General features: G+C 40.0%; 2 protein-coding genes across 2 annotated transcripts; both read right to left on the reverse strand.

Moving 5' to 3' along the window:
• Window positions 1–316: 316 nt before the first annotated feature.
• Window positions 317–5,054, reverse strand: LOC117504765 (tripartite motif-containing protein 16-like). The gene is made up of 7 exons (XM_034164265.1): window positions 4,788–5,054; window positions 3,333–3,704; window positions 2,824–2,919; window positions 2,337–2,570; window positions 1,195–1,357; window positions 1,055–1,114; window positions 317–977 (listed from the first exon to the last, which is right to left on the reverse strand). The coding sequence occupies exons 1-7, from the start codon at window positions 5,052–5,054 to the stop codon at window positions 448–450; spliced, it is 1,722 nt and encodes a 573-aa protein (XP_034020156.1). The 3' UTR covers window positions 317–447.
• A 4,856-nt stretch (window positions 5,055–9,910) lies between these two features.
• LOC117504939 (GTPase IMAP family member 7-like) lies at window positions 9,911–15,122 on the reverse strand. Its single transcript, XM_034164418.1, has 2 exons — window positions 14,059–15,122; window positions 9,911–11,933 (listed from the first exon to the last, which is right to left on the reverse strand). The coding sequence occupies exons 1-2, from the start codon at window positions 14,063–14,065 to the stop codon at window positions 11,062–11,064; spliced, it is 879 nt and encodes a 292-aa protein (XP_034020309.1). The 5' UTR covers window positions 14,066–15,122; the 3' UTR covers window positions 9,911–11,061.
• Window positions 15,123–15,701: the final 579 nt, after the last annotated feature.

Below are 15,701 nucleotides of genomic sequence, written 5' to 3' on the forward strand. Positions count from 1 at the left end.
GACATCAAACCTGGAAATTACAAAAATCTGGCAGAAAAATAAACATTTTAAAGATAAAAAAAGTGACAATTTTGAATTCGTCATGTCAAAGAATAACAGCAACAAGTGCAAGAAATGAGTCAGTCATTTGACAAAATTTCAAAAAAAAAAAAAAAAAAAATGCAACATTAGAAATTCAAAACTTTTTAGCAAAACTTCAAAAGAGTCTAACAGTTGTTTCCCAAACTGCTGGAATGGAGTTACAGAATCACAATTATCCCGTGTGAATATTCTGCAACGCTCACAAAAAAAAAAAAAAAAAAAAAAAAATCCTGTCCTGGGTCTGAGGTCTGTTTGTGCTGGTGCTCATCCCCAAATACCAAGTGGATCCAAGACCATCATTTATGTAAAACCCACAGGGGTCCAGAATCACAATAAATAAATAAATGATATGAACTCACCAGCAAGTTAAGGCCATAACTTGACAAGCTCTACACTATGATAATGTTCATAATGTGACATGTTTTTTATCGCGACGCCGGGATAGAGCGGCTGTGTGAACACGTGTTGGACGGTGTGCAGCAGGGTCATGGTGCTGTCGATGGCGTAAAAGGACAAAGTGCACGCTTTAAAATCCAGGAAGACGCCAACCGTGGGGGAACTGGGGCCCGACACCTTTGTTTCCGTCCAGTTGTGCCGGAAAGTGTAACCATTTGAGGAACACACCAAGCTCCAGGACTTGTCGTTACTTCCAAACTCTGAAGCGCGGCTGATGTCTTTGTACGACACGGTGACACAAGTGGTATTATTCCCCTGTCGCTTTACCTCCCAGTACTGTCGTTCTGACAAACTCTCAGTGCACAACACCTGTACAAAAGGCGTAAATGCGTGAGGTCTGGTAAACTGACTGTAGCCGCTGTATGTCACAAGTCGGTTTTCCTGAGACAGTGACAAACATGTGTTTGCTGTGTTGCAGTCAAATGCTAGCGGACGGCAATCTGAGGAAAGAGCAGAAAACACAATCAGACCATTATTAATAGTACAATAAAATAAATAAAAATATAATCTTCCTTACAACGTCGAAATTCTTCCCTCGTCTTCGGGATCGGGGGCAGCATAACATCAACAGCAGAAACTGAAGAAACACAAAAGAATGTTGATGCCACACGAGAGTACAACTGGAACTGGATTTACATGTTGACAAACTGCAGATACCCATGAGAGAAACCGTGGACCACAAATCCTTCACGATGTCATCCAGTTGGCCTTTTAGTGGAGACACACAGTCCTTCACATTAATGAAGCCGCGAGGTGAACGGGAAAAAGCTCCAACTGGCAAATCTGGAGACTCACGGGAACGAGAAACAATCGGGAAACACTGGGGGGAAGGAACAGGACAAAGGAAATTCAACAAAAACCTGAAACGGCTGGCAACAATAATTCTTCTACTGATGACATTTTCTTCATTTTCCCACAAAATAGTAATGATGGTATAATGCAAGATGAATATCACATTATTTTGCCCACTTTTTATATACCAACAATACAATTGTGGCAGTATTACAGGTTTTACACTATATGACCCCTTTAATAATTATCATCATCAGGAGTTTAACCTGAACAAATTTTCATTTTCAATGAAAATTAAAAAATTAACATCAGCATCAATGCAGCAATCACTGATTATTGGCTGATGCCTCGGTTTGCTGACCAATAACTAAGTAAGTCCCTTCGGCTGCTCCCGTGTTTGCACTCGGGGTCGCCACAGCAGAGTCAAGGGGAACCTTCCGCACTGAAACCAAGTGCACTAACCACTTCACATTTTATAACCACTACACTCAAATAAAAAAATAAAGTTTTTCCATGTTCACATTTTAGTAAGTTATCTCATGTTTGTACATAATTGACGAGTTAAAAAAAAAAAAAAAAAAAAAAAAACAAAACAAAAAAAAAACAGTTGGACACATGTTGACAATGTTTTTTTTAAACAGTTTGATCATAAAACTGGAACTGCAACATGTTAATTATTGCAAATTAAGTGAAATTAATTAAAAAAAGATAAAAAAAAAAACTAAGGCAACGATTTGTATGAAAATTTCTAAACAACGAAGGTAAGATAAAGAAGTTAGACTAAGTTGAAAGAAATAATGTGGCAATAGCAGCATCTAGTGGCCAAACTGTATGTTACACATTTTGGCTTTTTAAAAACATAAGGCCTCGTGTTTTCAACATTGTATCTGTAAAGGCAGAAATGAGGCTTTAAGCAACATGACACTTTTTGTTGAAAATGTGAGAACGTCATTTTCAGACGGGCAGAAAACGTGATCAAACTTTCTGTCTGTCTCAAACACTCGCACCTCAAGAAAGTGGATGTTGTCTTCAGTGTCCAACAGCTCCTTCATTTCAGCATCGTGTGCCCTCAGGTTGGCGATTTCTTGCACCAGTTTCCGTTGCAGTTGTTCAGCCCGAGCGTCTGCAGCTTTTTCCTGAGTCTGAATCAGCTGTTTGACCTCAGTGCATCTGTCCTGCAGGGACAAGATGAGCCCTGCAAAGATCTGCTCACAAGCCACCATGGCGGTCTGAGTACTGTCCTAAAACAAACAAACAAACAAACACGCAACAAAAAACAAAACAAATAAAACATCAGCAGCTTTTTCGGACTTAAAATAACAAATATCAACTGGAGCCACATTACAAAAAGGAACATTATTATTGAAGTATTTATTTTTAAAAGGAACTAATGCAACTGTATGATGATGTACAGAATCTGGACGAAATTTTATTTTCCAAAATTGTTGTGTGTGTGTGTGTGTGTTGGGGGGGGGGGGGGGGGGGGTGTCCAACCTTGAAATCTTCTCGCATGTCAATGAGCTCTTTAAGCTCCACCTCTCTCTCCTGGAATCTGTGCTGGACCCCCTGCCGAGTCATGATGAGCTGCGACTGCAGAGCAGAGAACATATTCAATGCATTATTTTGTTTTATATATATATATATATATATATATATATATATATATATATCAAATTAAGATTTCTAGAAATAGGGGACACAAAGGTTGCTTTTTATGTTAGAGATTGTTACGTAGCACGTTGGACTGTTGGGCTGCATAATCGCTGCTAAGTTACTGTGATTTATGCCGACATACACGCGTACGACCACGGCAGATGACGTTAAATCCCCTACACTATTATGATGACTGCGTCACCATCTTCACACATGTAAAAATAAGAATAAATTACTTCATCAACAAAAATGCTCTTCAAATATTTTACAGTTTCAGTTTACACCATGAAGGATTGTGTGAAATACCTCGTACGCACGGTTCATAGGATCCTGGGTGATTTTACCGATACCTGTCTGCTGGTCCTCCCTGTCATGGCTGAGATGATCCAGTGACTTTTGTGCTCGTCAATGCTGCACAAATAGCAGATGCACTTCTGATCGGTCTCACAGTAGATCTCCATCAGTTTGTGGTGCTGAGAGCAGGTCTTCTCCTCCAGAGGGCTCGTAGCTGAGATCAGCTGGTGCCTCTGCAGCACGGGCACGCAGTAGTGCGGCTCCAGGTGAGCGGCACAGTAAGAGGCTAAGCACATCAGACAGGACTTTACGGCTCTGCCGCGTCTCACTACGGTGCAGAAATCACAGGGAACATCCGAGCCATCTGCACAGACCTCCACTACAGAGGGCGGAGCCTCCAGAGTGCTCATCTTCAGCTTCTCCACAACCTGAGATGATGATCAGGGAAAAAACAGAAAAGAGGATTTCATTAGTTCTCAAACTCTTGAGCCCACGCTATGAAGAGTAAGGCTGCAGAAACTTGGTATCTGACAAATTAACATCCCAACCCTCAACCTGGACCAGCACCTAGACAGGAGTCCTACCTTCGCCATGCCCATGTCACTATCTCTGGTGCTCTGTGTAAAACAGCTCAATGGTTGCTTCTGTGCCTCCAAATGGCCAAACTCTGCATTAACACCCGACAGTCTCTGGTTAACGCTAGAGGTGGGCAATACTGGGAATTTTGGTATTGATCCAATACCAAGTAAATACAGGCCCAGTATCACCAATGTCGATACTGATACTTTTTCATATTTAAGCTTCATAGATCCAAAGGATCCAAAAGACAGAATTTTGTCAAACATTGTACGTGACAACAAAGTACTTTATTATCACAATCAACATTTTTGTTTAAAAAATAGAGGGCTGAGAAACCACAATACAAGGGTGCACTGCTCCGTGTTGTGTGACACAGCGCAGCGCTGCTCTTACAGACAGGAGTATAGACATTGATGAATCTGCGTGCACAGCAGTCAGTGCGTGCGGGAGAGAAAAAAAGCTTGAGCGTCAATCTTTTTACACGAGGATCGTTCGATATCAATACCAGTGTTGGTATTGATATTATCGATATTAGAATCAATCCGCCCACCTCTAGTCAACACCACAGAGTACATCAACAGTGAGGTGAGCGTTGACAGCCCTTTAATACATTTAATTTCAAACTGGGTTCTGTTGTGTTATCTTTATGAGGATTCATTATAAAAACTACACAAAACAAATTTTAGGAAGAGTCTTTATGTTCTATTTCTGAGAAAAAAATTACGTCATTGATCCATCCATCCATTTTCTTCCGCTTTATCCAGAGTCGGGTCACGGGGGCAGCAGCTCAAGCAAAGCCGTCATTGAAGTCATCAAATATCAAAATCAGTATCGGTCTTAAAAATCATGTATGGACTCTACAACACTAAAAAGAAAAAGAAAAAAAATGTTTCTCATTTTTAGATGAGACATGAGTCCGTGTAATTCCTGACCTGACCCAGTATGTGGTTCCTCCTCAGAACTGGTCTGGGACTAACGGAGTCCCGGCACTGGGGACAGCTGTACCGTCCCGTGTCCTCCTCTTTGTCCCAGCAGCCTTCAATGCAGCCGCTGCAGTAACTGTGTCCGCAGCTAATGGTGACAGGATCCTTAAGAAGCTCCAGACACACCGAGCAGCAGAACTGGTCCCGATCCAGCTCAACGCCAGGCTGTGAGACCTTCGGATCCGGATCAGCTTTCTGCTGCTGCTGATCCGACATTTTTCCAAAAAAGAGCGGGCTTCTTCTTCTTCGACTCTTTTGTAGGCGGTTAGCATCAAACTCTGAGCTGTTTTATCGCCACCTACTACTTTGGAGTTTAATTAGGAATCTGATTATAACAAAAACCCACTAAAAGACTGAAAACAAGAAATCAACAACAACAACAACAACAACAATAATAATAATAATCATTTATTATTACTTTTATTATTCCAGGGGTGGTGTGCAAGGGGTCAGTGCGCTTGGTTTCAGTGCGGAAAGTTCCTGGTTCAAACATCACCCCTGCCACATTTGTACATGTAATGTGGAGTATATTAAAGAATAAAGATGCTTTCAAGAAAGTTGCTCAAGAATTCAACATGTTTGAGCTTGTAGTCATCGGGACCATCTTATCTATCATCAGTAACATTTTTGATGTACTTTTTCTCTGTAAGTTATCGCTCTCTAATATTTTTCATAGTTTTGCCCTAGGAGATTTTTTTTTTTTTTTGTATTATTTATTTTCCTAAGGGCCACTGTACGGACCCGGCCACGAGGGGGCGTTTGGGGGCGACGCGCCCTCACGTCATCAATCCCGCCCCCTCGGATGTGAGAGTTATCAAAAAAAAAAAAAAAAAAAAAGAAAGAAAAAGAAATACTGGAAAATATAGCGAAATATTAGTTATTCAATATTATTATCACTTTACCGGGGCGTTTGCGTAAACAAATGACGTCATAGCGCGCGCAGCCCAAGAACTGTCTGCAGAGGGGAAAAAAAAACAAAAAACTGTCCGCAGAGGAAAAGATGAAAATGCGAGAAGTGTGTTTTGGTCCCAATATGGATATTCCGGATGATTTTCTCATGGATAGTAGGACAATGAACAGCAGCTAAAGCAGCCAGCTTGATGAGGACGCACTGGCTAAATTGGAGAGCAGCGCGACACGACAAAAGTTAAGTGAGCCAACGTTTTATGTACGTGTTACGTGTTGTATCTCAGTAAAAAGTGATAATAATGCAAATAACATGCTGTTGTCGTGCGGTATGCATTTTCTGAGTCCCTCCGTTCACGGCCAGTCACTAGTGATGGCAATTTCGAAGCCTCATGAACCAATGAACCACTGCAATTCAACTGGCTGAAAATCGACACACTGCTTCGACGCGTTTGACACAGTTTGAAGGGTGACATCTGCTGGATTGTTTTGAGAATTACCTTGAGCGAGTGCCCTGACAAATATTTGCATTAATTCATGACTGATGTGATTTGTTCTTGAAAAATAATAATAATGAAACAATGTCATATGTATTATTGTGTCTTTTTAATGTAATAAATAGTCCGTGCAGATGCACACATAATGGTTATGGAAGCCTTTATTGTAGACTATATATAGATTTGTGTTATCATTCCTCAAACTATATTTTGATAAAATGTGACGGGAAATGTGACAAAGGCTTGTGCTTCTGCAACTGGTGCTTATGTTGCTGTAAATTAGAGGGGATTTGAGACGGTGATTGTGCAATTTTTATAAAAAAAAAAAAAAAAGAATTTCAACGGTGCTGGACTTTAATCGGCTTCTCTTCTGCCTCACCAGCTCTCCATCTTTGGAGAAGACCCGCTCGCAAGGCGCTGATGTTGCTGGCATCGACAAATTTCTTTTTGCCATTCTCTGTAAATTGGAATAGACTGCGACTTGTGTCACCCAGTATTTGAGCAGCTCTTCTCTGGAGGTATAGGCATATGTTGGGTCAAACCTTTGTAGTAGAGCCCTGAAGGCTTTGCTCTCCACTATTTTGAACGGTTGTGCATCTTCCACAACATAGTCCACCAGTGCCTCATCCAAATCAGCTTGTCTGCCTTTAATGGAAACACAGTCTGACATGCTGAGCTATTTTTGTTTGTGAGTATGTTTTAATCTTAGATAAAGAATAAAATACAGGTTACATGGCCTGATTCCTGCTCCAGGAGCAGCAACAGAATCAACAGCCATTGATGTCTCAGGATGTTTGGACCTCAGGTGTCTCAGCATTGAAGATGCATTGTTACTGTACCTCAACCCGGGTTGAACTTTGAATGTCATTCTGTTGACAAGCAGGAATGCGCACACTCCTGGCAGAAGCATCTGTTTAGCTCAGCTTTTGACGCAACACTTCTAACACCTGTAAAAAGCTACGTGTTTCATTGAAAATAATGCTTTTTAGACCGATTTGTGATGCCTCTGACACTTCCAAGCATGCGGTGTGAAAGGCCCTTTACACAAATAGCGGTGGGCGGGTACAGAGGATTAATCATTTTTGTCTGATCTGCTTTCACCTGTGTGGTATATTAAATCAAAGTGCTCCCAAGCATTTGATTGTGCTCTTTTTGGAACTGGCTCCACATGTCCCTTCCTCACTACTCACTCTCTCTCACACACACACTCACCTTTCTCACACCTTTCACTTCAACTAAATTACAGCTCTTCAGTCACTCAGCTCAGTCTCTGATCTAACTATAATATATAGTCGAACCTATAACCTATGTTGATGTACTGTGTGAATAAATGTTGTATATGAATGGATGCCTGTTGTGTTTGGTGTGTGTCTGTCTATGTTAGATCCTATGTGTATGTAGCTAACTATACTAAATGAACTCTGAACTAGACCTAAATATAAACTAATGCTTTCATTGGCTCCGATTCACGTGGTATTTGGCAATAACAGTGTCACTAGCGATCTCCTCCTCTCAAAAAACCCACGGTTTGAGCTGCGATTCACATCTCATTTAAATACTCGGTGGGTCGTATTGACACGCCCAGATTATTCGAATTTTCCGCAAAACTCGACACGTGGTGTGACCTCGCTTGCAGTGGTCACGTGATGGGGGTGTGCTCGAAACGCTGCTCACTGACACTTCTGGTTCAAAAAGCTCGATGCTGTGTCGAGCAGACTGACTCGAGTTTAACATCACTACCAGTCACCCAAAATGACAGCTATTAAAGTTATGTACGAGTATTGTTGTAAATACATTGATTCATTCATTGATGTGGCAAGCTGAAACTATATGCTCCCGGATGAGAGAAGACCGTCATTTCAGAATAAATAATTTCACATTACCGTAATGGAGGCGTCTGATGGACGGGTATGTATGTGGTGATATTGTCTGCAAGGTCAATTATTTTGTGTTACCATTTACCATTATGTGTTTTACCAGAGCCTGATGCTAGCTAGGTGGCTAGAGATCTAAATAGACGGCTTTGTAATGAATGGAACCACACTGCCATCTAGTGGATATCCAGTGTGCGTGAGTGTGTATTTGCGAATCAGTAGGCATTTGTTTGTGGCTCTGTGTGGAAAACTTTATTTCAACAAATACAATAACAAACAAACGACCAAAACACAAGGTCAAGGAGATATACACGAAAAATAAAAAAAGAACCTTATGGATAAAGTGTCAGCATTTTGTGATCAAAACTGTTCGTTTTCGCTTTACACTTTCTTTACATTTTAAAATTTTTGTTTTTTTTAATGAGAAGTTGCGCAAGACAGTGCCTTTTGTTAAGGATCGGTGTGGATTTTGCGAAAAGAATGTCTCAAAATTATGTCACACAGGAAAGCGATGAATGCGTGTAATTGGTGATCCACAAATGCTGAAACTCAATTCACAAATACAATTTCCAGTTTTACAAATGTAATTTTTTTTTCTTTTACAAATTAAGTTTTATATTTGCAAATACAACATTATTTGCAAAGACCAATTTACAAGTTCCAATTATGAATTTTGCATTTGTGGATATCTGAACACATTTGCAAATCAATGATTATTTGTAGATCACCCTGTGTGCATTCAGTTTTAACCCCATAATAATTCAACATGCTAAAAATCAAAAAGCTTACAAAAGAAATCAGACAGAAATGTGACATCGTCCACAATTTTATGCCTCCATCTATGACCATAAATACACACATTCTGCTTAAGAAAGAATGTTTTGAAAGGAAAGTTATTTTTCTTGGAGGGGAGGTCTGTTTGTTGAACATGGATGTGTTATTAAAGGCCCCTTCACACATAACACCAATGAGGTCAACACAGGTCAAATCAGTCTGAATGGGCAAAAACTGCAAAGTATGAGATGCATTCAGGAGGGACAGACATTCAGCTGCCGTGTACAAATGCCGTCCGAATAAACCATGATTTAACTATTTTGAATAACACACACACACACACACACACACACCCTTTTAAATGAATTTGGTCTTTGTTGAGTAGCACTCTGTCTCCCAGAAGGACAAAGACAAAAGTGGATGATGTAAATCTTTACATATTTATTTAGAATAAAATATTGAAATGCTTCGGAGATTTCACACTTTTTCTTATGAGAAAAAAAAAGAACAGAAAAGAAGATGTTCAGGTGCATCCTGTTTTTATAAAGCTTGTCTGGAGCTGGTTAATCTCTGCCATGGTCACCTTTCTAATATTTATGAAGAAAACTCCATGTGTAGGTGTGGTGACCAAGTGGTTAGTGCACTTGGTTTCAGTGCAGATGGTTCCCGGTTCAAACCCCACCCCTGCCACGTTTCTCCATGTAATGTGGAGTTGTGTCATGAAGAGCATCTGGTATTCAGCATGCAGGTCCACCTTGGATCTGCTGTGGTGACCCCGAGCAGCTGAAGGGACTTACCATGAAGAAAACTGCATGTTTTATTCCTGTTTGATGTTTTTATTCAGTTGTGCAAAGTTATGTCAAGAATGATGTTCCCTTCTTTAATCATTACTGTTTCTATTATTTATTTACTTTTACTGAAGCTGACAATAAACTCCACTACATTTATTTAATGAAATGGGTTGCAGAATTAACATTATTCACTTTTCATCATCTGCATGAATATAATCAAACACTACACATTCTACATCTGGAGGTTTATTGTGTATTAAAGTCATCACTGCACCACCGAAAAAACAATATTATTTCTGTTTTTCATCATTATAAACACACAAGACAAATGATACAGCTGATTGGTCAATAATAACTGACCACACCCTCTGATTCACATTTTACTCCGCCCTTTTTTTTTGCACACGACTATATCAACAAAAATGTTTTTGAAAATCAAGCTTTGAAAGAAGAAGAAGAAGAAGAATAAAGCACAGAAAGCCAATAACATAAAACACCTCAAAGTGAATAAAAAGCTAAATTTTAAACGGATGCCCCGAAGATAAAGTTTTGGCTAATATGTCCTGCATGTGAAAATTAGCATAGTTGTGAACAAGCATATTGAGTAATGTGAAGTAATGAGAAAAACACATATTTTAACCAGCCAGTTACCTGTTGCAACAAATATTGTTAGTTTTTTCCAAACAAAGGATGAATAAGGGACATTATAACCCAAATGAAGAGAGAATTACACAAACGATACAGTGATTTAGCTTAATTAGCCATGATTATAAAGATTCACATGCTGGTATTCAATGTTTGACTTCTTTTGAGATTTTATTCTGTTCCTGTTTGTCAAACAGGTTTCAAAGCACTTTTAACAAACCTTTAGACAACCCCAGAGCGTTTTCCATCCTCTTGATTGTTAGCTTGGTTCTGCGTTAGCGGAGTCAACACAATACTCTTGAATGTCCCTTTAATAAGCTACGTTGACACGTCGACTGTTAGCGGCAGACAGTTAAGCTGATGTTTCATAGTTTTTAAAGAGATGTTCACCACCTCTAGCTGTGAGCGCGATGACCGCGCACCACAACGGCACTTGCTATCAAACACTACAAATTCTCAGCTACCTCTTTCTATTTTCAAGTATCTGAGGAATCAGTTACATGGAACCACTTGACAATATTTTTAAGTAAATCCAACATTTTTTTGAATGTATGCTCAACTGAACTAAGTGTGAAAGTAGAGTTAGAAAGTATGCCAGAGTCCGAAGCTCCAAACAAGTTAGGAGTGGAAACGCCCTAAAATGTCCCTGTTGACTCGAGCAGTGAGACTGTTGTTTCACCTCCGGCTCCACCTCCCGTTCCTGTGAATTGCAGAAACATGTCTGCACCTGTGTCTGCTAGTTTCCGTTCCCCCAGCATGACTGCACGTAGCTCTTGACAAATTCTGTGTTCATAACCACAGCAAAGACAGCAGCAAGCAGTCCGCCAAAGACGGCCGCCCACAGGAGCTTTCGCTTCCATGTTGTTGGCTTTTCAGCTAGACGCCTCTTCAGGACTCTGCTCTTGGCTTGGTTTCGGCTCTCTTCCTTTGAAATACTCACTGAAGACTCTCTAATTTTCGCTTCCTCTTCCACGATGTCATTCTCCATGTCTTGCAGTGTTGCATTGGTATAGTAGCCTCCGTTTTTCTCCACCACCATCTTCTCAATTGTGTTGAGGAGCGCTTTCACATGGAGGTTGTTGTTCATGTATTCATCCTGGCGGTTCTTCCAGTATTTATTGTCGACCACGTGGCACCGGCCGCCACACTTCCTCACCAGATCCCTCAGACCCTCGCTTTGTTCGACAAACTCCTCAATTTTCATTCCTCCAAAGAGCTGGTCGCCGTCAGTGAAGACGACTATGGTGTGCTCCAAAACGTCTTCAGAGAACTCCTTGCAGATTTTGGTGAAGACTGCCTTCTCCTGCTCCGTGAACTTCCTCACTTTGAGCACGATGAGGAACACGTGTGGTCCGGGAGCGCACTCCAGGAGACACTTTGTCATCTCGGACTTTATCTGCTGCTCCGGCACGTCTTTGCCAAAGATACCCGGAGTGTCGATCACAGTGATTGATCTTCCATTGATCAGTTGGGTTTCTGTTTGGCAAATCTGTGTTTTCATATTGTTGAAATGGTTGACCTGGAATCTGTCTTTTCCAAATATAGTGTTAGCTAGGCTGCTTTTCCCAGCTCCGGACTTTCCCAGTAGGAGAATCCTGATGTTTGGCACTAAAAGAGAACAAATATCAGCAAATAAGTACGTTTGTTTTGTGCTTTTCCTTATGTTCAAGTTTACTATGAATGAAACCAAGTTATTTAATCTGTGTGAGCCCATTGAATGTTTGTTCATAATCTCAAATATATATGAGACAAAAGCAGCTTTTCCTCAATTTAAGGTTGGGGTGGGGCTCTATATCTCCAGAATGTGAAAATGGTTCAGGGGCGTCTTTGTACACCTGCTGTTGGTGCGCAACCAGCACGCCACAAAAATATGTTTCCTTAACTAGTCACTGTTTACTTGCGAAGAGGATTCAGTGGAACACTGATTAGTGGTTTGTGACAAAAAGTCTGCGGTTCAAACCCTCAGGTGGTTACGGTTAGTTTCAAGACGTAGGGTTAAAAACTGAATCTGCGTGAAAGGTTAAGTTATGAAGAAATGACCTGTTTGTTGTGCTGTGGAACACGTTTCTAGAGGTCACGACTGATTAACTTTAAAACGTAAGTATAGGTCGTAATAAGGTCCTTGCACAAATTACCTATGGGGTCATGTTTTAAGTTCAGACAACTCTGAAGAAAAATAATTATCATTTATGTAAAGAGCTACACTCAGTTATTGATAACTGGAAAAGATATTTTATTATTATTATTATTATTATTATTATTGTTATTATTAATTTTTTTTACAATCTTGAAAATCACAGCTTGAAAATAAGTGAAACAAAAACAAATAAAAAAAACCTTAAATGTGGTTTAACATTAGCTGACGCTATATTTGTTTGTGCACTGTGCACTTTTTTCTCCAAAAAAGAGATTGTTTCATGTTTTTATGTATTTTTTTTTAAATTGGAAGAAATGTAAGTCTAATATTTTAGTTCTTTTTCAGATATGAAGACATATGTGTAAAAAAACAAAACAAAACCCAGCACTCTAAAAAATTAACCGTTGTCTCAGCGAGAAAAAGTGATGTAACAATTTGCATAGATTTTTTTAAAAGTTATTTCAACTTAACAAAAGTTATTTCCACTTAACTAGTGAAGTCTTGTGGCATTGACTCAGTTGAAAGTTGAAATAACTTTTAAAAAATTCTATGCAAATTTTTACATCAATTTTTCTCGTTGAGACACCAGTTCCTTTTTAAGAGTCCACATTTGAAGGATTCATCAATCAAGAGTTTTTTGAACCTGTCGGATCACACTCTACACCCCGCCCAGAATTCATCCATCAAATATGTGACATTTACTGAATGTCAAAGAACTCTCACGGCTGTGTGTAAGTCTGAGACACTCCAGTGTTTCTGTAAAAACCTCCGAGCTTCATCATTAGTTTGTCAATAACTACACAAATTTTACATGACTAAATTTAAATTTCAAAAAGGAATTAAATGTTCAATAGAATTTTGTCTATTTTGTTAAATAAAGTAGTAAATTTAATTTACAACCCAATATATGATAAAGACAACAAACTGGATAATAATCAATGAACAGTGAATTGATCAACACAATGTCATACAAAAATATAGTTAGAAGGTAGTGACACGTTATTTATTCTGTTAAAAAAGACAGAATTCAAAGTGTAACATGAGACTTTATTAATCCCCAAATTAACTTATAGATTTATGTCATAAAATTCATTTCAAACCAGTAACAACTGTTTAAGAAAGAAATCAACAACAGCAGGAAACAAAATATTTGCAGACAGGTTGAGATGATTTTCATGATTAATGTGTATGGTAGTTTTAATTTTTACAATTTATTCATGGTAGAGTCCAAGTGATTAGTGCACTTGGCATCAGTGCAGAAGGTTCCTGGTTCAAATCTCACCCCTGCCACATTTCTCTGTGTAATGTGGAGTTGCGTTCGGTGTAAAACGTGTCACATCAGCATGCAGATCCACCTCGGATTTGCTGTGGCAACTCCAAGTGTAAAACAAGGGAGCAGCCGAAGGGTCTTACTTACATGTCAGAAAATTCTGCAAGTCAAAGTTTATCAGATGAACAAAAGTAGACGGACGAACAGTTTCAGCCCTGAGATAGCTGAGAGAGTGCAGAGAAAACTGCAAAACCTCTCAGAGGGGTTCACACACACTTTAGACGGGATTTTAAGATGAAATAATTGCAGAAATAAATGTAACTTACCGTCCATGGCTGTGAGGTTTGTCAGCTGTGTGAGACGCCCTGACTGTGTGTGTGTGTGTGTGTGTGTGTGTGTGTGTGTTTGCTCTCTTTCTCTCTGTTGCCTCCAGCTTTGCTTTACTTCCAGTTAAACCAGTTTTTCTTATTTTCTTTTTATTGGGGGGGGGGGTTGCAGATGTACAAAATGACTGAACGCACACACACACTCAAATACTGCAACATGTACACGAATCAACTTGCAACGAAAGAGACGAACTGCTGCTACAAAGCAAAAAAATAAAATAATATAAATGACATCAGATAATAATAAATGCGTTCTTCAGACTGTAGTGACATCATCTCAGGACTGCTTTGTGATGTCATCAAGACATCACATACTGCATAATGAAAATTGATTAGCTGATTGAGTGAGATCTTAAAAAGTGAAACGTGTGTTTTTCTGACAGTATTTTTGATGATCTGCTCCCAAAGTTAATCATCTGGAGACACTAAAAACTGCTGTTCTTGTCACTGTGGTACTTGATGATCACATCACCTTTCTATTTCTATGTCTGTACTTTGATTCTACGCAGCCTGAGCTGTCTTCTGTCCTGCACGCTGATGCTGTGTCAACTCCATCAGCCTCATCATATCCTGTTCAACCTCATGATAAAAGCTCCTGAACTTCTTCAACCATGTATCTCAAACCAAGCAACGCGCCTTTTTTAATGAGGTCGTCAGCTTTTCAAAGAGCTTTTCTCTCAAGCTTGTTGCCTGGTGTCTTCTTGTGCCATGTTTCCTGATGCCGTTCTGTGCCGCTCTTCTTCTTTTCTCATTGCTGCATCGCCCAGTTGGTGCATCTTGTTTCCATCACAATCTGGCCAGTGGTCTTGAACAGCTCAACCTCCTGGACCTCGTGGTTCCTGTGTTCATCTTGTGGTGTCTTCCAGTATTTATTGTTGATGACATGATGTACATTTATTTATTCTTTATTCTGTGCAGCACCCAGAATAAAGAATAAATAAATGTGTGAGAGGTTATGTTGTATGGCTGGGGGTGCCTGGCTGCCTTTTGTTTCTGTCTTCTGTTTTCTGTCTTTTGTTTTTCCTTCCAGGTGGCATGCGTTCAGGACTGAGTGGATGTGTGGCTGAGTTATTAGGACCTCACCCTGATCACCTGAAGCTTGTCATGTGCAGCTCGTCAGGACTCACAGCTGTGGTGCATCTTTATGGATTGGGGCATGGTTGCATTTAAGTCTGGAGTACACAGTGTGTATTTGCCAGAGACTCCACCTTGTGACCAGACGGGTGAGATCGTCGTCTAGAGAGCCATCTCATCATCATGGATGCAGAGACCGTACCAGGTTTGATGCCATGGTCTGTGAAAGAGGAGGGGGTGAGGTCTCATGCTCGTCAGCACACTTCCTGAGGTACTTTAGGTTTTGTGACTAACATGAGTACAGTCAGTAAATGTGGTGTCCCTCACACCTTATTATATTGAGCTGTTATGTTAGTCGTTTAATCAGCTTCCACTGCAGTGGAGAATTGAACTGGGTGTTCCATGCCTGCAGGGTGGGAAGCTGATTGGTGATTAAGCCAGGAAGTGTTTGCTGTTTATGTACACCTTTGAGTGGTCTCTCTGTGTGTGGAGTGGTGGACTCACATGAT

This window comes from Thalassophryne amazonica, chromosome 23 (assembly GCF_902500255.1).
Source record: "Thalassophryne amazonica chromosome 23, fThaAma1.1, whole genome shotgun sequence".
NCBI classification, from domain to species: domain Eukaryota; kingdom Metazoa; phylum Chordata; class Actinopteri; order Batrachoidiformes; family Batrachoididae; genus Thalassophryne; species Thalassophryne amazonica.

What these genes read in the sequence shown, in the direction of transcription:
- LOC117504765 (XM_034164265.1), bottom strand. Translation starts at nt 5,054, where the DNA reads ATGTCGGATCAGCAGCAGCAGAAAGCTGATCCGGATCCGAAGGTCTCA. An exon ending in CAGGGAGGACCAGCAGACAG is followed by an intron (nt 2,920 to 3,332) that starts GTATCGGTAAAA and finishes TCTGCTCTGCAG; the next exon opens with TCGCAGCTCATCATGACTCG. An exon ending in ACATGCGAGAAGATTTCAAG is followed by an intron (nt 2,571 to 2,823) that starts GTTGGACACCCC and finishes TGTTTGTTTTAG; the next exon opens with GACAGTACTCAGACCGCCAT.